The 23,602-nt window shown below is 41.5% G+C and overlaps 1 protein-coding gene and 1 long non-coding RNA gene across 5 annotated transcripts; one reads left to right on the top strand and one right to left on the bottom strand.

Annotated features, from left to right (window-relative positions):
• The first annotated feature begins 4,325 nt into the window (after window positions 1–4,325).
• Window positions 4,326–18,291, top strand: LOC306929436. Of its 4 annotated transcripts, none has more exons than XR_013790785.1 (6): window positions 4,326–4,386; window positions 4,524–4,557; window positions 4,728–4,792; window positions 6,145–6,269; window positions 6,562–14,102; window positions 18,067–18,291. It is a non-coding gene; the product is annotated as an uncharacterized lncRNA (long non-coding RNA). The 4 variants fall into 4 exon arrangements; XR_013790786.1 differs by having other exon boundaries at window positions 4,728–4,985; XR_013790787.1 differs by lacking the exons at window positions 4,524–4,557; window positions 4,728–4,792 and adding an exon at window positions 4,848–4,985 and having other exon boundaries at window positions 4,338–4,386.
• LOC306923589 (large ribosomal subunit protein eL20-like) lies at window positions 16,356–16,974 on the bottom strand. Its single transcript, XM_079501775.1, has one exon. The coding sequence runs from the start codon at window positions 16,954–16,956 to the stop codon at window positions 16,426–16,428; it is 531 nt and encodes a 176-aa protein (XP_079357901.1). The 5' UTR covers window positions 16,957–16,974; the 3' UTR covers window positions 16,356–16,425.
• Window positions 18,292–23,602: the final 5,311 nt, after the last annotated feature.

Genomic DNA, 23,602 nt, shown 5'->3' with positions numbered 1-23,602 from the left:
AATATGCTTTTAGGATCAAAATCAGAATTGTTTTATTCAGAACTAGATGGCACAGGTCTCCACCAGGCCAGGTCAGGTTGTGGCCTCCTGGTGGTGATTTTTGGACAGAATCTGGAGGAGTAATATGAAAAAATGTGTTTATAATAAAAAATAGATTATTGCTATAGGTTTCATCTGCATCCATCCAGCTTTGTTTACAAAATAAAGAAAGAAAGGCATTTAAACAAGTCTGTTCAGTGTCTCAATTTGTCATCTTGGCAGGGTTGGCAGAGCAAGGCAGTCTTGGGGACGAGATGAAGAACCTGAATGGTATGATAATGTGTGCCTGTTTTTTAATAATAATAACAACAACAACAACAACAACAACAACAATAACATAACACTAACATAGTCAAGTTTCACATTTTCTAAAGAAAAATACTGTTTGGAATTTGTATGACATAATACAACACTGTCTACATTTACAGCAGGAAAGAGTGAAACTTCTAGCAACTACTACTACTCAGGTAAGACTCTAGTCTAAACCAAACGGTTTGACAATATGTTTTTAGCATCAAAATCTGAACTAAACTTTTCAAAATAAACTTTTGTTTTTGCTATACAGGTTTTTATACAGGAATTAGAATATCGACTTAGGGATTTCATCTGCATCCATCCAGTTTTGTTTACAAAAGAAATAAAGAAAGGCAGATCAACATGTCTGTTCACTGTCAGTTTTTTTCCCCCTTTTTTCAGGGTTAGCAGGGGAACGCTGGGATCTGGAAGAGGTTGACACAGAGAATAAATGGAAAGGTACTGTATGATCATGTTTGCCCTTCTCTACCATTTCAAAATTGACATTTCTTTATTATTATTCTTTATTATACAAACGGTATTGTTGAATAGAATAGAACTGATTTGAATGGTTGTATTCTCAAAAACAAGATACTCATGATTGACAAGTACAAACAAACAATAAAATGTAAGGTACAAAATCACATAATTGATTCTTTGCCATTTTGAGAGTGAATGTTGAACTTATGGCCATATGTTGTTGTTTTTTTCTAAATATACTGTCACTGTACACAGTTACTTTTCATTGATTGTTTAAATACTTTATTAACAGTTTGCAATTAGTACAGTGGTACAGTTTTACAATGATTGTTAAAAGGATAACCCTAGGCCAGGGGCTTATTTCGATCCAGCTGAGTGCATTAAGCACTGCAAAACTCATTCATGGTTTAACTCTTCCTTTTCTTTGCAGATTCCAGTGAGTTCAGGGACTCTGGTAATTACTTTCTATATCCCTGCATTTTTACTTCACTTCACTTGATTAATTAAATGTCAAGTACAAAGTTATTTTCCATAAGGAAGACAACTATTAACTCAAGAATGAGATCATATTGACATCGGTTATCTGCCATAACAGCAATTATTTATATTGGATATCGATATCGGCCAAAATGTCTCATCCCTAATTTTAAGAGATTGAAATCACAAAATGAAATAGAGTGACAAAACTGTAACAAATAATTAGCCCAAAAAGAAACCAACCAACTAAATGCTGCTTTTCCTTCACTCTTCAAGCCCAAGGCTCCATCAGTGTGCGCTCCAGCTCCACCCCTGAATCCACCATCCTCTTGGGGGGAAATGCAGAGTATATACTACATAGGCTCATGGCTGAGGGAAGTAGGGGTGCTGGGGGGGCTGGAGCACCCCCTCCCCCCAGGCACAGCCACCCCTCGGACGAGAGGGGGAAAATAATAATTAATTTTAATGTTTTTAATTAAAACAGATTTCTGTTACTAGTTTGTTTATGCTTTGTTTATTTATAGTTTGTTTACTTTTGTGTTTTTATGTTTTATGTGTTCCGCCCTATGGACCCCCCTGTGAGTGTCTTGAATAAAGTTTGAATTGAATTGAAAAAAATAACTCCATATTTGGGCATAAAAGGGACACGGCACGGACATAATAACTGCAGGGTGGGGTATGCAGTGCGGCCAGAGGTTTTCTAAAAACGGCTTTTCGTGTCAGCTGTTCTGACATACACACATGTTCGGGGAGACCTCCTCTACAACACCCCAATCTTGGCTAAGCGGTAGAACGTGTAAAAAGAAAAGCGTCATGGTGGGCCGTCCAGTGCGGCCAGAGGTTAGAAAAGTGCCTTTTCCAGAGACGCTGGACCAAAAAACTTCTCTTTATGTCCGCTGTTCTGACACACGCACACGTTCGGGGAGACCTCCTCTACAACGGCCACCGGAAGCCTTATTCGTGCTCCCTTATCCGTGATCACGGACCACTGGCGGTCTACTAAGAGGATTTAAACCCAAGAAAGCCTATATGTCTTGTTTCCATTGGGGTCCTTATGTAGGCCTATTGAGGTAAATGGTGCATTTATAGTGCCTTTATTCAAGGCGCTTTACAGAGTTTGTGCATTACATTCACTCATTCACACACACTTATACGCCGATGCCGGAGGAAACCATGCAAGGCACCAATCTGCACATCGGGAGCAATTAGGGGTTCAGAGTCTTGCTCAAGGACACTTCGACACTAACTCTGGGGGAGCCCGGGTATGAACTAAGGTTCCCATCCGGTCACTCTACCCCTGAACCACTGCCACCCCAAGGCCCCGAGGTTGACAGTATAAACATCTAAATTATTTGCAACTATTGACTCAAAAGACATGTCATGTCTGAATGACTGGAGTCCTGTGGGCAAAAGGCTCAACATGAAATGATATCAACTATCAAGCATAGTTTGTTAGATTACGGTGCCCTCCAGTGGGTATAACAAGTACTACATTCAGAAATGTTTTTTTAGAAATTGTTCTCTCAATCCAATTTTTGACTGTTTTGACAACATACAATCTTAAAGGTAGGGTAAGTGACATTCCTTTGTTAAAATAAGTGTTAAATAACTATATATTCTGATTTTTATTTATTAGATCCCCATTACCATTAGCTTAGTTAGTGATGGCCTACTGCTACAGCATAGACTCTTCCTGGAGTCTCAACCAGCCTCATCATCAACAACACAATTTACATCAATACACAACATTCATACAACAGACTCATCACAACATACAACACAAAGACACCATACCTGTCTAATACATTCAAGTGCAGTCAGTTATGGGACCTTTGCTTTAGTGCGAACACGCCATCGCACTCACACAGACCCGAAGCTGATTCTACAAATGCCTTCTAAAGCATTAGTTCTGAAATATTTTCATGTCAAGGACCCCCCCAAAGGACCCCCCCCCCCCCCCCCCCATCTGAAAATGTTTTGTCCAACAAGATTTTTCAAAAATGTGAAGTGAAGTGAATAATTTACAAGCTTGCACTGTGTACATCTACTAGTTTTAAGAACCACTGTTCTAAATAAAAAAATCACACCCGTGTGAACTGAGTGGTGCAAGGTCTTATATAGCCTGATCAGCTGTGGTCTGACGTCACATACTAACCATAGCAACCATGCTCGTTTTTGAGTGGTGTAAACCACTCCTACAACTGGCTTTGTTAGTTTACGTGTCTGTCTGTTTGTCTGTCTGTCTGTTCGTACCAAAAAATGAGCATGGTTGCTATGGTCACCCAGTTCACACGGGTGTGATTTCATTACGTCAGACATTACGTCAGACCACAGCTGATCAGTCTATATAAGACCTTACACCACTCAGTTCACACGGGTGTGATTTTTTTGGTTGCTAACCATAGCAACCATGCTCATTTTTGAGTGGTGTAAACCACTCCTACAACTGGCTTTGTTAGTTTACGTGTCTGTTCGTACCAAAAAATGAGCATGGTTGCTATGGTCACCCAGTTCACACGGGTGTGATTTCATTACGTCAGACATTACGTCAGACCACAGCTGATCAGTCTATATAAGACCTTACACCACTCAGTTCACACGGTGTGATTTTTTTGGTACGAACACGGGTACACGGGTACAAAGCCAGTTGTTGGAGTGGTTTGCACCACTCAAAAAACGTATGTTTGTTGGAGAGGGGGGGAGAGAGAGAGAGAGAGAGAGAGAGAGAGAGAGAGAGAGAGAGAGAGAGAGAAAGATATGTATGTTTTTTTTGTTTTTCCACACGCAAAATCTAAAATGCATTTATGCTTTAATGGCGCAGACTAGTCTAAAATGACACTGATGCTTTCCCTGTTTTAATGGGTGTTGTGAACTTTCCCATGCAATCTAAATGGCAGCCTCTGCTGGACAGTTCCCCTTCCCACAGCTCCCCTTTTCTGCATCATCAATGATCAACAGCTGGTTTCTGCCATCACCACTCTGGACTGATTATCCACTGACAATCAGGGTGTGCCCACATACAAACACTCCTATCCCTCACACACACCAGTCATTCCACTTAATCTCCAGACCAGAAGCCATGCGTGAATGAACAATGTAAGCTTTGTTCCTGTATTTGCTTTACTTACTTTATTTTGAGTTACAGACCTGATCTACCTTATAATATCTGAATCTACACTTTGAACAGTATTCTGATTTGTTCTATAGCTCTTTCTGTTATTTGACTGTTTCAGAACCATGGTTGTCTGGAAATGGGAAAATAAACCAGTAAGATTTGCACTAAAATCCTGTTGATGTCACATCTCTTTAACTTGATAATCTATTGGTGGTCAGCAATCCTAAACATCAGCAAATACTTATTAATGGGGCAAAAATAAATTTCACAAACGTGACGGCCCTTTACTGACGGATCCCCCAAAACCTCTGTGGTCCTCCAGGTATGACCCCTCTGCAAAGAGTGTATGAAGTGGAAGATTTGGTGAAGACTGGAAAGCTTAACCTGGTAAACTAACACTTCTAAAAGTAGTACAAATGTTGTAAATGCCTTGTTGGCGCAGTGAGACCTGCTGAGTGGACCACAACTCAAAAGGTTGGACAAACGTCCGTGATGAAGCAAGCAACATCAATAAGGCTCTGCTGACGCTGGGCAGAGTGATCAGCGCCTTGGTAGAGGATGAAACTCACGTCCCTTATCGGTAAGCTGTGGTTGTTGTACGACCGTGGATCTTTAGGTGGGCCACAACTACATTTTTAGCAACTATATACAACTACTTTAGTAGTAAGGTATTCTTGCAAAAAAAGGATGTTCAGAGCGACCATAGGCACACACACGTCACGCGCACACACACACTAAGGCCTGACTCGCACCTTCGCATCTAGCATACAACATTGTTGGATGCTAGATGCATGAGACTTGTTTACTGATGCAAGCTCGCAATGCATTTCCAATGGAAGTCACATGGTTTGACATACAACATACATACAACACAAATGTTGTTGTCAAACCATGTGACTCCCATTGTGAGCTTGCATCAGTCAATAAGTCTCATGCATCAGCTATACATCAATCTGTTGCGACGGTGTGAGTCAGGCCTTACTCTTGTAGAGGCTTAGTCAGTCTTGCATCCAATTCGTACAAACTTATCTCGATCCTCCAGAGTCTTGATAACTGTTGGACCACCTACTGGTGAGAGGTTTGCCTCCTGCATTGCAGCATTCAGTACCTGCTTTAATTGTAGTATCTGTAAAAACAAACAAATGTGTTACTCTAATGTAACATTTCCATATTATGTTGGCTCCTTGCAACGGAAGAGAAACATTTCAATTCCATAATTTAAGTTAGCCTTGTGGACACCAGGGGATATTATACTTGCCTTTTCCAAGCCATTGTCAACCTCTGACAGGAGCACCGGTGGCATTGGCTCCACTACGCCATTTATGGCCTACTAGTGTGCAACAAGCAAGTAGGCACTCGACAGAGTGCAGTTCTAGTTATGTCTTTCTGCCAGTGTTACATTTACACCCTTGGAACAGATCTGTAATCCAATACATTGATTTGTTCCCAACTTCCCCTTCAACTGCACTTGGTATAATGTGCGTAGGTGTCCCTCCTGGATATGAAATTGACACTTTGTAGTCCTTCAAGAAATGTATATAGGGTTGAACTGGCTAATGTTAGTTTTGTAATCAAATCTGCAAAATGAATAGTAACTACAGCTGTCAAATGAGGTGGCGTAAAAGTACAATATTTGGATCTGAGATGTATTGGTAATGCTCAAGTAAAGTACAAATGCCAAGTAAAGTAAATGTGTATGTTGTGCCACTAACTTGAGTCACTTATCCTTGTGTTTTCAGTCCCTTCAGTGCAGCGGAGAGCAAGGGCACCCGCAATGTAGTAAACTGTGAGGCCGGGAGGTGACTGTGAAGACTTCCAGGTCTGACAGGACACAGCAGCCAGGAAAGCCTACACCTTTGACATGGTGAGCAGGCATTTAAAAAAAAAACATGCACAACAACTGATTCCACATTTCAACATCAATTGCAAACAAAATGTACTGCTTAATCAGGCCAATTGGCTTTTCATGTCCACTTTTGACCCTTTTCTGAATCTGAACATCGTATCCAGATTAAACCAAATTCTAAATTTTACTTTATCTGATCTTACTAATTATACTAGTAAAAATACTAGTTATTTAACTAGTATTTAACTAACTGTTCAAAATCGCACAGTACGTGATCCCTTGCTGATGTATATTTGTTGTGATTTGTCAGCTATGGACAGACTGGGACCGGCAATACCTTCACCATGGAAGGTGAACGAAGCCCAGATCTGCAGGTCACTTGGGAGGATGTAAGTTTTTCACACAACAAGCAAAGTACTGCAGGGCATTGTTCGGGGCAGTTACAAGCTGCATAATGAAGTGAACAGGGTGATTTAAAAAAAAAAAACACACACACAATTTTTCTTTTTGGACTGAGGTTTTGTATGCTTTCAGGTTTCCATTGATGTATACTAAATCAGTCACACAAATGTGTGCACAGTGCAATCATGTTCATTTGGGTGCAGTTAAGGTTCTGTCAAATCTGCCAAATGGACAAAGTGAGCTTTTATGATTATTTTAGTTTAATAGTTTGTAGATCAATTTAGCCCCATTTCAGGAATGGTGCAAAGGTTGCATTCAATATTTTTCATGTTTTTGGATAGGCATAACCACTAACAAATGTGTTGAGCTTATAAACAAAAGCTCATGACTAGGGTCCAATTCATGTAGGCATCCAATTTTGTATACCTTACCTGTAGTTCTCAGCGGACAAGTACACCCCATTCTTGTCTCGAGCGGCAGCCAGGTCACGCTTCAAGTGCTCAATTTCCTCTGCATTCCTTGAGTGGGGGTGAGAAAGGAGTCCACATATAAGATGACTGACATTCAGCTTTGTTGGAACATTACATTATTTCAGACCAAGGTGTTTGTCAAAAACAGACATTCTCAAGAACTGATGGTGAAGCTAATGTGTCACATCTGTACAGTCTACTACAGTGTACTTTATAGTTTAAAGGGTAAGAACTTTGGTAGAAGTTTGGGTTGTGTACCTAGCCATGATATAACTCCAATGTGGACAATAAATCTAAATTGCTCCAGTGATTAGAAATTGATTATTCAAAATATGCTCCTTGTTGACTTACATTGTATGCTGAAACGGCTCTCAAAGTCACTCTTTTAGTACATAAAACAAACAAGTTGATCTAGACAATATTATAGAACCAAAACTCCCACCAAAACATTAAAAAAAAAATATATATATAACTTCCGTTTTTGCCTTTTTTATTAAAACCCAGACTGAATCCGGATCTTCAAATGGTAAAAAATCAAAACAGGAACTTAACATTTTTATTCATTTGGTGACTTTGAGAGCTGTTTCGGCATACAAGTCAATGAGGAGCATATTTTGAATCATCAATTTCTAATCACGGGAGCATTTTTTTTTCTTGTCCACATTTAGAGTTACATCATGGGAGGGTAACGACACAGCCCAAAATGGTCTTTCACTTTAAAGGCTAAATTCCTAACATGACTTGTTTCTCCATGTACATCTATGAGTGTCTTCTTGGTCCTCTTCTGGTTAATCTCTGGCTTATTGATGACGTGCTTTGCTCTGTGCTGACATACTCCAAGGTCTCCTACACAGCACAGAGACCACGCAGCACCGTCAACATAGTTCAACCCATTTATATATTTATTATATATAATATATTATTATATTATTTATATATATTATATTATTTATTTATATTATATATTTTAATAATAATCTTGTCCCGAAGGATATTCGTCTTCAGTCTGTTCAACACCCACATCAAAAACAACACAGAGCACATAACACCAAGACAATACAGAAACATGAGGTCCACTGTGTACAGAACCATCCTATCGGCGGGGCAGTTTGTTTAATGCTTAAAGCTGCTATAAGCAATAATATGTCAAAATTGTAATGTTTTATTTTTTTGGTATTCAGACAGCCAGCAATGGGTAGAACGCTCCCCAAAATAAATTAGTCTCTGTGACACATCTAGGGGCCGCAATCTGCATTCAAATATTTTCCTAGAAGCTTTGTCATTGGTCGATTTGCCTGTCTGCTTCCTGATTGGTTAGTCACTGCGACCGGGTTTTTTTCGACCAAAGACAAAGCTTCTAGGAACATCTTTGAATGCAGATTGCGGCCCCTATATGTGTCAGAGACTAAATTATTTTTGGGAGCGTTCTACCCATTGCTGGCTGTCTGAATACCAAAAAAATAAAAAGGTCATTAATTTTGACTATCTATTATTGAGATTACTATTTAAACCAAAGAGAATGGATTCAGTTTTTCCCAGGTGTAGAGATAGTTTGTTATCAGCGAGCCAGGTGCAGATTCTACCGAGCTCAGAACTGAGGGCCTTTTCAACCTGCAGCTTGTTGATGTCGGAGACCAGCAGTGCTGCGAACAGGAACAAGTTGCAGGCACAAGCTGATGTCATGTCGTTAACATATATTAGGAACTGTGTGTGTGTGTGTGTGTGTGTGTGTGTGTGTGTGTGTGTGTGTGTGTGTGTGTGTGTGTGTGTGTGTGTGTGTGTGTGTGTGTGTGTGTGTGTGTGTGTGTGTGTGTGTGTGTGTGTGTGTGTGTGTGTGTGTGTGTGTATACATTTCCTTTCCGTCTAAATGTGTGCATCAGCTAGGTTTGGGAACCACTGCCTTAATTATAAATGATACTTCTGTAGAACGACAGTTTCGTTCGCGGGAAAATAAGTATTTCGGTCTGGTCTTTTAGTTTTTGTTACCTTGTAGGTGGTTGTACTGTTAACATGAAAAATAATCGTGATAATATCGTGGATTGTGATACTGCTTGAAAAATAATTGATTATATATTTTCCATATGATCGCCCACTCCTGCTCTCGCAATGCATACAGGGTATCTGTACATTTCTAAAGTGATCATTCAAGGACTTTATAGACCCTTTTAATACCTCTATACAAAATAAAGATGTAAAAGAAAAAATAAGACCAATACTGAATCAAATGTACTATAACAAACTGTCAACATAACAAATGATCAAACATTACATGTTGGCAGATCTACAAGATCACATTGTGAGCTTGTAGATCTTGTGATCTGCTATTTAAAAAAAATCATCAGTGGAACAGAGTCAAACTAAATGTAATGTCTCAACTCCTATACAATTCCAAGTAGGTGGGGTGGTGGGGGGGGTCCCCACTTCTGATCTTTTTAGGGGGTCACGGCCTGAAAGATTTGAGAACCACTGATCTGCGACACTACATACTAATTCCTACACAGGTTGTGTTTATAATTATAACCACACCCCTGGGCAAGTTAAGTTTACTGAGGTTAGGTATAGTTTTCTTGAGGTTAAGGTTGGGGTTAGGTTTAGGTATAGTTTTACTGAGGTTAGGGTTGGGTTTAGGCTGTCAATCACAGCGACTGGCCAATCGCAGCGCGTCGACTGCACAACCCGTGTAGGCTTTGGTATGTCGCGCCGCCCTAAGACATGTCAATGACATCATCCCTGTCGGATGGACATCCTTATATTGTATGTCCAACATGACTGACTTTATCATTGTGGCCTTTTCATGTTTGAAAATGTATGACCATTTCTCAACATGTAAATCGATCATGTTGATTTATGCAAAAATAATATCAAATAATTGTGATTTAGATGAATGACTCGCTCACGTACCAAACTGGGGGTTGAAAATCACTGATGTGTAAACATACTGGCGCTGCTGCTGGATGTCAGCAGATGGGTCAGATCCAGATGGTTTAGATGTGGCCATGGCTGAAGGTCACTGGTACGCGGGTTTCTGAACAGTCCACAGAACTCCTCTGGTTTCTGAACGGTACACGACACTCCTCTGAGACAAAAATGAATGGGCTGTATGCACACACGCCATTTTGGAAAGAACTTGGGCTGCCCCCTTCCTTCACAGGTGTTTCAGATGATGCTAATGAAGGTTCTGTTCCTTCTGGTCAAACTGAGTCCAGGTACTGCTATTGTGCATGGGTGGCTCACTGGAAACACTGACTGCACTAGTGGGTCTCAAAGTGACCTTGAGTGGGTTCCAAATGGCCTCGTACTCTAGGTTATGGGGGTTCTTGAAATTAAAACATTTGAGAACCACTGTACACTAAATGGAACAGAGCCTTAATGATTTCATTACGTCAATTACGTCATTGGCCATAAAGGGGTCTTAACGTCCCTGGCAATCAGTACATAGTGATATCGGGCTCGTCTTAACGTCCCTGGCACTTAAACTGTTTTAATTAGAATCATCAGCAACACCTGTGAAGGAAGGAGCCTGGAAGTAGGAAGAGTTATTCTCTGTGCATAGAGCCCATCGCCAAGTTATATTCGGATAGCAAGTTACATTGCAATAGAGCAGGGGTCTTCCTCAACAGGTGTTCAGGGATCCTTACTCTAGCGGTCCTCCAGTGTGAAGAAAAAAGCTTTGGCAGCCTCCCCTGTAGTAACTCTAACCATTTGAACCATAGAAAATATAAGTTCTACAAGCTCAAAACACCTCGCACTGCGTCCGCGAGGCGTTGTGAGCAATGTGAGGTCAAGTTTACCAAGTATGGAGGGTTTAAGTGGTTAGATGTCTTAAGCCCTAACCACACCAAAGGGTTGAGACGGTTTTAGCGTTGTATGAAATGTAATCTGCAACATAATTATATTATACAATATGTAGTTGATCTGATTACTGAAAAAATGTGATTGTCAGAGGCATTTTGGGGTAAGAGTTGGGAACCTGACATAAATCAACATAATTCAAGGGTGCTGAATACTTATAATTTGCATAACAAAATGGCTACAGATTTGGAACTATTTCAAACAATGTGATAACAAAAGCAAGCAAAAATGACAAAGTGAATATAACAGTGTGTGCAAGGTATTTGTAATGTAATTAGTGGTAAGCTAAGCTTACTCCTAAAAATTATAGGCCTCCATTTACAGAAAATGCTCCATGTGCATCCCCCTGATTTTATTTTATTTTCTACTTATCTGTATTTTCGGCATCCTTATAACATCCTAAGATTAGATGGATACAGATTTAGATGATCCCATGTAAAAATCCTGGGCAAAGTAGTATACATTTGGCCCCTTAAACCAGTAAAGATTCTGGGAAAAGTAGTCTACATTTGGCCCCTTAAACCAGTAGGATTTCACTTTGAAATGTAATTTGTCATTTCAACCGCTTTCAAAGAATAGCCGATCTTTAAGCTCACTAGATCTGGTCCATGCCTTTGCAAAGGCATTATGGACCATAGCTACAAGCTCATCGCGTTGTGAGCTTGTAGATCGGCTATTTCCGAAAAGGAAAACGCACCGAATATGAACATTTTCGTGGCCAAGCCCAAAATATGGGATGCACACGCAGAGCCGACACATCAAAGGTCCGACATGCGGAAATCAGAGACGGTCCAATATGGGATTACTTTGAATATGACAGCGAGAGAGACACAAGGAAGTGCCTTGTGGAAAAGGATGATCGTAAAATATGGGGAGCACGTCTGAAGGGTGTATATAGGCCTATTGTATAAGGATTGGGCATTCGTGGAATGAGCAACACAGCTAAATGTGTGGGTAGCGCCCCCAAAACATTTGCCAAAATGGCAAGTGGTTGGTATTCACCCTTGCCACAACAGCTTGGTTTGGTATGGAGCAGTATCTCTACAATTTACAATTTACAATTTAGGCATTTAGCAGACGCTCTTAATCCAGAGCGATTTACATTCTCTCACGGGCAAGACAGAAATTGTCATAATTAAAGGCAATCTCAATGCAGTGAGATTCCGGAGCCAGTGGCGATCCCATATCTTCAGAATCTGGGACCTAACGCCATCCTCCAGGATGACCACGCTCGCCCCATAGAGCCAGGATCACAGAGTACCTCCAAAATGTAGGAGTGCAGAGGATGGAATGGCCTCAACTCAATTGAACACTTGTGGGATCAGATTGGGTGTGCTGTAAGAGTATGTGTGACCAACAGAACCACATGTTTTTTCCGTATTACTGTGGGAGAGTGCAGTCATCCAATCCACTAAGCAACTCGAAGCAAGGGTTGGTATACATTTGCAATTTTGGCACATTTTTGGGGGGCACTACCCACACGTTTAGCTGTGTTGCTTACAATCTATACCTCGTTGTACAGGTGACAACGATCAACGATTCAAATTATATACAACATAATACCAATTGGTATTATCAAAGTGGAGAAATAAAGGACGTTTCTTTTGTTGCAGAGTTTATATTTTTAAATGGTATATTTTTATATACTTACTCTGATCTTTTTGAATCCTATACCTGAAATAAAAACAAATAAACTAACAACTAAGCATTTTCACCAAAATAAAAACTAAACTAGCAAACCCGCTCTAAACTCCAATCCAAAACTATTATAGCCTTGGGACAAACAATAGACAGCTAATAGTCACTTACAAAAACAATCACCCATCGTTTACTGACAGCATGTACATGACTGTAAAGGTGTTCTTCCTCAGAACACCTGGGACTGAAGCTCTCTCTGCACTGGGGACAGCTGTAGACTCCAGTCTCCTCATACTGGTCCCAGTAACCTCCAATACAGCTGCTACAGTAACTGTGTCCACAGTTTAGAGTCACTGGTTCCTTTAGAAGGTCCAGACAGGACAGCAGAACACACTGCTCTACGGGAGGTTTCTGTCCTCCCTGAGCCCGCCTTAGGACACCTGCGTTACCGTTTGACAGGTGTACCGGCCCAGTCAAACTCCCCACCTGTCCCCGGAGCGGGTCGCGCGGAGCGGCCGCTTGCCGCCAGAAGCGAGAGCCCGCTAGGGGCTCACACTTGTGTTCTGAAGAGAGAGAAAATATCCGCTTGTGGTTGAACTCGACTCACACACTACACGATCATTTCCCCATATATGTTGACCCTTAATAATTTTGGAAATATCAGATTGTCCCCTTACGCACGATTGGTCGATCGCGGAAAAAAACCCCTGATCAGAACACTTCTAGAATTTCTCACAAACTACCCAGCTTTAGCACTCTATAAGCCAAAGTAAAACAGTACTTCAGAGACCGTTACCTTTTTGCATGGGTCATCGAAGAGGTCGAGCTTTTCGCCAACATCATCTCCAGGACTCAGCAGGTCAAACGGCTCCTCGTTATAGATCTCGATGAGGGACACTTTGACAGAGAACTTTGAGCCACTCTCACTCCCTGAGCCACTCTCACTCCCTATCAGCATACATGTCAAAGATCTGATGCAGCGTCCTGGGGATTATCCCAGCCAGTGGGTCCTGAAAGCAAACACAAGGTCATGGTAACCCACTGGTACGATATTTCGCCATGTGTTCTTTGTCCATTTGACAGATATTAACTTAACTGCACCCAAATGAACATGATTGCACTGTGCACATGCATTTGTGTGACTGATTTAGTATACATCAATGGAAAACTGAAAGCAGACCAAACCTCAGTCCAAAAATAAATTGTGTTTTGTTTTTTTTAATCACCCTGTTCACTTGTAACTGCCCTGAACAATGCCTTGCAGTACTTTGCTTGTTGTGTGAAACACTTACGTCCTCCCAAGTGACCTGCAGATCTGGCCTTTGTTCGCCTTCCATGGTGAAGGTCTTGCCGGTCCCAGTCTGTCCATAGCAGGCACTCTGAGCTGCTGGAGAGCCTGCGTCAACAGGGGGCCACCATTGAACTGCAGGCCACCACTGATGCACTGTGTTCAGCCTCCAGCTCTCGTTCTACCTCCAGAGTAAAGCAGGTAAACTCTTCAACCCACTAGCGGTCAAGCTACACCAGGCTTTTCTCGCGCGTTTACCCTAAACGCGTGGCCCACGCGTGCGTTTTTTAAAATAGGACTGGACCTAAATTAAACGCACGCGCGGGGGTAAACGCACGCGCGGGAGTAAACGCGCGCGTTTTGTGTGAGAAAAGCCTGGTGTAGCTTGGCCGTAAGACCTGAGGCCAACTGACTGCCCTACAAAGCCAAAATGCACTAGTGACATTTTTGGACACAGGCTAATTTGACCTCCCTGGTAGTAGTTACTGCACTTTGACTTTGTCGGGCAGAACGGTTTTCTTAAAAATGTATGTTATGTCAGTGGTCGTGTTTTTGGCCAAGGACCCCATCTCAAAATATCATCTTCCAGTGTCTCTGTGAGGTTGTAGATCGGCCATTACTTCCAACAATTGTCAGTTAATGGGTTATTCATTTGTGTTTTTGTTTTTTTTAAATGTGTATATGAACTTCTGAAATTGAATAGTCCTTGGCTTTTAGGTAGCATTCTAATGATCAACTGTGGTGTCTAGGATTTGCTTGAGGTTGAAGCGGCCTCCGTCTCTTACAACGAGAACGACGAGAACTTGGTGTTGGTATTCTTAAGTATGTGGCTATGAAAATGAATAGCCAAGACCAGAATCCTCCACCTTAATAACTTCACCGGAAAGATAAACCATGTAAAACCTTTAACCCATGTATAAAAGACTCAACTCTATGAAAAAAAGACCTGAAAGAATTTGGACACACAGGCAAAGGACGTAAAGTATTTCCAAGTTATCTTTAGTGAGTAGTCAGATCCAGAGCGTGTACAGTTGTAAAGGATAGAGGAGAGAGAGAGGTCTCCATGATGCTTTGAACACTTACACATTTCTCATAGGCACAAACATTTATACCAAAAAATATGTCTGTCTGTCCCCAGTTGTCGAAATGTCATATCATAGTGCTGTCAGCGTGCTGTCATCGGACGACAGTTGGTCTGAGGCCTGTTTTTGACTTCAGTCACGTTCCTTGATCCTGTTTTTGTCTCTTTATCACTAGGGTGAGAGTATGGTTCTGTTGTTCTCATCTTTAAGGCCATTAGGTTGTTGTTTTCCTTCTCAAATGTCATTTTTCCTTGGTATAAGTGACAATCTGCAGTGGATGACAACTGATAGCAAATTCAGTACACACGTAAATATGTATATGACATGGTATGACAGGGCAGTCCTGGCATACAGACATTACATTAAGAGACAATACAAGGTATTTTTAACATTGTTATAAGGTGTGAACATAAAAATATGAAACAATAAAACATAATTAAACAAAATACCTATCAACTCCCACATCTGTTCACATATTAGACCATGTTAAAAATCAACATCTACATACATCTGTATGCTGGGTTTTAGACAATATTCTAAAACTGACTAGTGGGCAGGCAAAATGGCTTATAATGTAGGCTGATAACTCATGGAAAGCATAAAAAGACTGTATGTGTGTGTGTGTGTGTGTGTGTGTGTGTGTGTGTGTGTGTGTGTGTATATATATATATATATATATATATATATATATACACATACGTGTGTGTATATATATGCAACAGTATCATATGTGATGAAGCAGAAACACTAATTCACAAGCTCCCTGTAGATGCAGCACGATCATTGTACCTCAACATGTGTGTGTGTGTGTGTGTGTGTGTGTGGACAGAGAGCAACGGGCCCTCTCTGTCAAACGGACCAAGTCTACTGGTTTGCATGTGTCTCTCCCGTAGTCTTTTTCCTACATTTCTCCGTTCTCTTTATTTCTCCTTACGTCCTCTCTCCTCTCTCCTGAGGCTTTTACTTTCTCATGCGTTTCCTAGTTGTTCTGTCGGTATCTGGGGAATCTTACGGTCAAATCATACCTGTGCTAGTCCCACATCTGGCGCGCTATAGCATGGATTTAATTTGGTCGTTTTTTTTGTTTGGGGTCCTTTCTGATATCCATGCATTCAGAGTTATATTTAAGGGGGTCAGTTAACCTCTGGACCATCGTAGTGTGGGACCGCAGAGACTTGCTCATGGCTCTCTTGGAGCAACCACGGAGCCCTCTGCTGAAAGACATTATTGTCTGGAGACAAAGACACTTGCACAGAAAAATCTATCTAATGTTTAAGATGAGTCAACACATGAAAAATGTCTTTCTTCATCAGATATGATACAGATATGATACATTGTGTCTCATGTCAGTGATGGAGCCTGTCTGGTAATGTTTTTTTTTTCCTTTTCCACAATACGTTTAATTTTGCCGCACAATATGAACTGAAAATACACAAATTCCTTTAGTAGAAGGTGTTTGGTCTCTTGGTGGTGAAGCGGGGCTTGTGCTGGCGACGAAGGACCCTGTGGGGCAAAGGGAACTTGATCTTGGAGTCGTGGAACTGCTTGACGGCAGGTCTGCGGCACTTGCCGGCAGCAATGACTGCGACCTTCATGATCTGGATAGAGTGAGCACGGGCACGATGGCGGGCTCCCATATCCCGATAGCACATTGTGACGGCCCCAGAGGTGGTCAGGTCCCTGTACTCTCTGTACATGTTGTGGGTGCCGCTACGAGAGTCATAACGCAGCCAGATGCCAAAGTTCTTCACCTTGAGGGGAGTCTTCTCGTGCACCAGGCCACAGTAGACCGTCTCTCCGTTGGCCTTCTTCATCTTCCTCAGCTGGGAGACAAAGTACCAGAAGCGGGACTTGGCCACCACATGGTTTGTGGCAAAGATCCTCATGCGGTACAAAGGAGGAGCGGGGTTCTTGGCAGAGGGCAGGAGACGCCCTACGACTTTGTATTCCCTAAGTGTGCCGGACGCCTTCATGGTGTCTCTCGCTCACTGCCACAGTAAAAGGATAGAGGAGAGAGAGGTCTCCCAAGATGCTCTGAACACATGTCATCTCATATGCACAAACATTTATACCAACAAATATGTCATAGTTTCAATAGGTTGAAATGTCATGTCATCGTGCTGTCAGCGTGCTGTCATCGGGCGACAGTTGGTCTGAGGTCTGTTTTTGACTTCAGTCACGTTCCTTTCTTATCCTGTTTTTGTCTCTTTATCACTAGGGTGAGAGTATGGTTCTGTTGTCAGGGTCATCTTTAAGGCCATTAGGTTGTTGTTTTCCTTCTCAAAGGTCATTTATCATTTTTCCTTGGTATAAAGTGACAATCTGCAGTGGATGACAACTGATAGCAAATTCAGTACTACACGTAAATATGTATGACATCATGGTATGACAGGGCAGTCCTGTGCATACAGACATTACAAGAGACATACAAGAGGTATTTTTAACATTGTATAAGTTGTGAACACGTAACAATAAAACATAATTAAACAAAATACCTATCACTTGGTCTGCAACGACAACCACGGTTGTCGTTGCAGACCAAGTCTTCGACAACCACTGGACAGATGAATCAGTGGGTGGGTAGCACCAAACATGACTGAAGATTCAGCTGTCCAGTGGTTGTCGAACTTTTTAATCTCAACCTGGGACCCTCTTGGGGTCCAGGCCAGGGACCCTTCCTGATTTCAAATTGACCATAAGGGCATATTCGTACTACAGTTTTAGGTGATGAGGTGACCAGCTAAAACGGTGGTTGGTAAAAGCGGATGTGTTTGGGTGAGCGGTGAAGCGCTTGCCACCACAGCGTGAAGTATTTGGTGGTCACCTTATCGCTAAAACTGTATAGTCTGAATAGGCCTTAAGTCTCTTAACTGAGTGTACAAATTGAACCAAACCTTGTACACGTTTTATGGGGGTCCTTGACATTAAAGTTTGAGAACCACTTTCGTATGCGACAAAGTTACCGTCAAAAGTTGTCTTTAGAGGTTGTGGGTATTTGTTAATATTATCCTGATTAACCTCAGGATTGCATTCAAAGCTGAATTTATTAGCTTCATTTCAGTAATCTTCACCTTTCCTTTCAGGCTTCCCAGCAACGGAAGAGGCGGCGAGTCCCTAAGACTGAAACTCAGGCGCCTAAGTCCAAATTGCCTCGCTAAACTAAAGCGTTTGACATTTTCCATGTTTCATGTTCCAACATGTTGTTCAATCTTAAACTTCTGTTTTTAATGCATTATTAATCGCTTGCATTTGAGTATTTTTGCCATTTTTGTTTGACCGATTAAAATAATAAAACGCTTTTTTTCATACGTTGCCTTTTGTAGCTTTAATTTGAGCTCAAATCACAATCAAACCAGATTCAGTACTGTTGATCCCTTGGTCTTTACCAAACTCTTGTCCACAAATCATACTTGTACACGACACAAACATGTAGTCCTGACATCCTGCTTCTGCAATAATGTTACTTCGGGTGGAAACCCTTGCACAGATCCTGCTCAGAAATTGTAAATGTCATGGAAAAGGTTTTTATTTAATATTTCAAAATGTGAAACTTTCATGTAGCCTATCTGTTTATTTAGATAGTGTAACGAAGACTCACTTCTAGTCATGAATTGATATTGGATATTTAGTCCCCATATATGGGGATATCCGACTAGGATGTTGGGCTACATGACATATCCGACTAGCACGTTGGGCTACATGACATATGATATGTCTAGTATGATTATCCCTATATTTGGTCCCGGTTGACCTAGTGTTGATATCCGATCGATGTGGTAGAACCCATATATGGATAGATCTTATTGGCTCAGTCATCGTGACAAAGCATAGTCGGATAATATATAATAGAGGTATGCTCCTGTTTTAATTGGACACCACTGCCCTAAGTAATCAGCAATAGAGCTTTGAGCTATTTAATAGATAGGATGACTATGTATTCATGGTAACAGGTACGGTCGCCCCAATTCCAACTCGCTCCAGCTTTTTTCCGCCGACCTCACGCCGACAGCTCGTTGCGGCGGTTCTTGTATTCTTTATTTAGTTTTACTGAGAATAAGGTTAGAAATACGTTTAGGTTTAGGCATAGTTTTACTGAGGTTAAGGTTAGGAATAAGGTTAGGTTTAACCGTTTAAGCATAATTTACTTAGATTACTTTAGGAATACCAGGCCGGGCTGTCCCGCCGGCTGTACGCCCGGGGCGAGTTGGTAAAGGGGCGAGTTGTTTTGTATTCTTTGGCTTATACAAGAGTGCTCACATGAACAATAACCTGTTAGGGCCGCCGTATTCTAATTATCTTCTATCTATAAATGCACCACGTCTCTGTGTGTACGTATGTACGTCTGTAGTCCACATAACTCGAGAACCGTTCGCCCCACCAACTTCAAATTTGACACATGCGTTCCACACCACCACAAGGAATGCAGTGCCCGGTCTCAGCTATCACACCACACTCGGTTAAGCGGGAGAGATGTAAAAAATAAATAGCGTGGTGGTCCCACTGGGCCGTCCAGTGCGGCCAGAGTTTTTTTTTAAAGTGCCTTTTCCACACACTATAGTAGTGGCCGCTGGACAAAAGACGGCTTTTCGTGTCAGCTGTTCTGACATTACGCACATGTTCGGGGAGACCTCTACAACACCCCGATCTTGGCTAAGCGGAAGAGGTGTTACATAAAAAAAAGCGTGGCTGGCCTCCAGTGCGGCCAGAGGTCAGAAAAGGGCCTTTTCCAGAGACGTTGGCATGGAAAGGAAAAAACTGCTCTTTGTGTCAGCTGTTTTGACACACGCACACATTTGGGGAGACCTCCTCTACAACGGCCACCGGAAGCCTTATTCGTAATCACGGAACACTGGCGGTCTACTAAGAGGATTTAAAGCCAAGAAACCCTATATGTCTTGTTTCCATTGGGGTCCTTATGTAGGCCTACTAAATTCATCGAACTTCGACACTAACTGGGAACCTTGCGGTCGCCATCCGGTCACTCTACCCCTGAGCCACAGCACAAAGATGGTGTCTTTGTGCTGTGTTGTATGTTGTGATGAGTCTGTTGTATGAATGTTGTGTATTGATGTAAATTGTGTTGTTGATGATGAGGCTGGTTGAGACTCCAGGAAGAGTAGCTGCTGTAGCAGTACACTAAGCTAATGGGGATCTAATAAATACATTAAAAAATACTATCAGAATATCTAGTTATTTAACACTTATTTTAACGAAGGAATATCACTTACCCTACCTTTAAGATTGTATGTTGTCAAAACAGTCAAATTGGATTGAGAGAACCATTTCTGAATGTAGTACTTGTTATACCCACTGGAGGGCACCGTAATCTAACAAACGAATAAACGATGACTTGATTGAGAACATTTCATGTTGTTGAGCCGTTTGCCCACAGGTCTCCAGTCATTCAGAAATGACACATTTTGTCACCTTGTTTTTTAATTTTGTTACATTATAGTGAGCTCATACCTCATCCCTTTTTTTTTTTCTTTTTTTTTTTACATCAGTTCTTGTGGGAACAAATACAAATTTAACTTTTTCTTAAAACTCAAAGTTGGCCTAGCCTATTACTTTAAAATAAAAGATCAAAAGAAAATGCATTTTCAGGTCGGGATACCAATTATATCCTATCCATAGAGAGAACTAGTACAGGATATAGTATAAACGAGTGAAATTGGAAGTGATGACACAATGAAATGAGCAGACTTTATTGGAACTGAAACAGTATAAAATTGAAGCTAATAAATGGGTACTCTCTCCTGATGAGTTGACCATTTTCAATCCACCTGAAACATTTATATTAATATTTATATTAAAGAGCTAGAGAGATTGACCTGTGTTACTGGACAAACACTTATAGCAAATGAACACTATCAGAATATAGGGCTTTAACATTTTACCAAATATGTCACTCAACCATATTAATACCAAGGTTGGATTTCCACAGACAATATTCTGATAGCTCTACCCCTACAGCTTCATATGCTACTTTCTTACCACAGGCCCAGGACTGCCAAAGCAGCACTGTTTTCGTCGACTAAAACTAAGACGAAAAATGTCCGACTACCTTTTCTCACTGAGGAAAACTAAATGGAAACTAAATGAAAACTAAGCTACAGTATGATGACTAAAATATTGACAATTTCGTCAAATAAAAACTAGACTAAAATGTTAGGAAGGGACTAGTGGACAAGAGATCCAGTATAAGTCGTTTTACACTTGGTTGCATGCTGAAAATAGCAGATCTACAAGCTCACAACGCGTCGTGCTGTGACACGTGAGCTTGTAGATCTGCTATTTTCAGCAAGTGTAAAATCAGCCATTACGACGGCATCAAGGCCCACCAAAACACATTTTAGTCGACTACATCAACTGTAGATTTAGTCGACTAAAATCTTATGATATTTAGTCAACTAAAACTAGACTAGCACCAAAACATTCCAGGTGACTCAAATGTCACTAAAACTAAATGAGAACTATTCAAAAGACTATGACTATAACTAAAATAAAAATGTGCTGCCAAAAACAACACTGCAAAGCAGTCTCCAACAATGAACTCAAACGTTTTGTTTCCCCCCCTTATGTGTCATTGTGTATTTATATGATCAATAACCTTTAATCGAAGCCAAAATGCACAAAATATATCTCAGTATTGAATAGACTGCTGTGAAACTTGCAGAGTGCATTCATGCTGTCCGGAGGATGGAGCCTATACATGACTTTGGTGACTCCATGACATAAACATTGGAAGTGCGGTCGTAGGTAACTGCCCACTGTGTTTAGCACTTACAGCAAAGGCCCCACTTACTCATCCTCTCCATGCCAACGCTGTACTGATATTTTATTTTGAGCAGTCAACTAAAAGAAAATGTGAAGTCCTTTATTTCCTTGTCTACCGAAATCCGTCTCTGTCTGTCTGTCTGTGTGTGTATGGTTGTAATCCACATAACTCAAGAACCGTTTGCCCCACCGTCATCGAATTTGACACACACGTTCCACAACCCCACAGGGAGTGCAGTGCCCGGTTGTCTGGGGTTGTCCAGATTCCAGAACCGCCACAAAAGGCCTCTGGCCGGGCTCAGGACAGTGCCCTTTCCCCGGGCTCCATATATTGCACTGGCCTGTTATGACATCACAAATATGTTCTGACATCTGCATAGACTCCATATTTGGGCATGCCTGACAAAGAGCTCCATATATGGGCATAAAAGGGACACAGACGTAATAACTGGGTGGGGCATGCATTTCCAACTTGCATCATTCCAAGTGGACATTTGCATGTGTGCATGTCCATGGACTTTGTTGGGGCATCCATAGCTGAATGGGTAGAAAGAAAGTCCATCTGAGAAACGGGCTCCTCAGAGCTCCCCCCTAGCGCTCATCACAACCATCTGAGCAGCCATCAGCCGGGTGAAGCTGAAACTGAATTTCCCTACACAGTCTCGCCCAGTCCCCTCTTTCCCTCACCAAAGCTGAACTTCTCCTGTCAAAGCTTGTTTCCTTAAAGACTCGTGGCACCAGAGCCATGGTGGCCTGTGCCAGTAGTTTCATTGCATTGGGAAAACGTAGCCCCGATTTTCTGCAGTTTCTCTGCTATCATTGCAGTATGATCCACTAGCAAGTGCTATGTGGGGAAATAATGAATATGAAGGACGCAGCAGCAGCCTATACAAAGGAAGGCGGAAGCTGTTCCGTCCACACTTGCAGAGCCACATTAGCTCTGCATTCAACACCATCCTCCCCCACAGACTGGTGGACATACTGGGGGAACTGGGTTTTCCACACAACACCTGCATGTGGATTAAGAGCTTCTTGTCTGGTCGCAGCCAGAGGGTTAGAGTGGGCGATCACACATCCACGTCCCTCAGCCTCAGTACCGGCTCCCCACAGGGCTGTGTACTGAGCCCGCTGCTCTACACCCTCTACACACACAAACTGCAAAGATGTAAAATAAGGAGCTGGACAGCGGGCTTTGGCCAGATAAAGAAGAATAGAATAGAAGACAAAAGTGCGTAAACACAAACATTCTGCAAACTGTTGATAAATACAAATACTTCAATCAATCAATCAATGTTACAGTGAGCCAGCCAACATAATTCTTTAATAGGCTACACTTGAATTAGCACATACATTTTTATATACTTAGCTATTTGATATTAATCTGCGAATGGGTCGTTTATGATGATAAGCATGCCCTATGCCTAGTTCCTGCCATTTCTGCATTTGGGCCTCTTTTGGGATTGTTTGTGTAGTCTACCTGGATTCAGCGACATGTAGATATGTACCCTCATTGATGGTTGCTGCTGCCCTCTTGTGGACAGTTCAGTTCTCCATTAACCTCCATTTCAGCCCCAGGCATTGTAAACTGTAATACTACAAATGGCTTGCTAATTGCTATTTTTGCTAAGTAAAACCAAAAAAGTACATGAATGAAATCTTTTGAAATGTTTGAAAACCTTACCAATATAGGAATGCCAATTAAGGGTTAATTGTGCTTAACTATAGCCAAATTATTTACAACAACTGCTCTCTTGTACTGAATGTAAAGTGGTAAAAGCATTACAGTCTTAACTATAGGCTACTAAATTAATTAAATTCATGATACTTCCCTGTTCAGCAAGT

The sequence above is a fragment of the Electrona antarctica genome (genome assembly GCF_951216825.1).
Source record: "Electrona antarctica genome assembly, chromosome: 1".
Classification (NCBI taxonomy): Eukaryota; Metazoa; Chordata; class Actinopteri; order Myctophiformes; family Myctophidae; genus Electrona; species Electrona antarctica.
The sequence above is the reverse complement of the archived record's forward strand: the minus strand, read 5'-3'. Positions and strand labels throughout refer to the sequence as shown.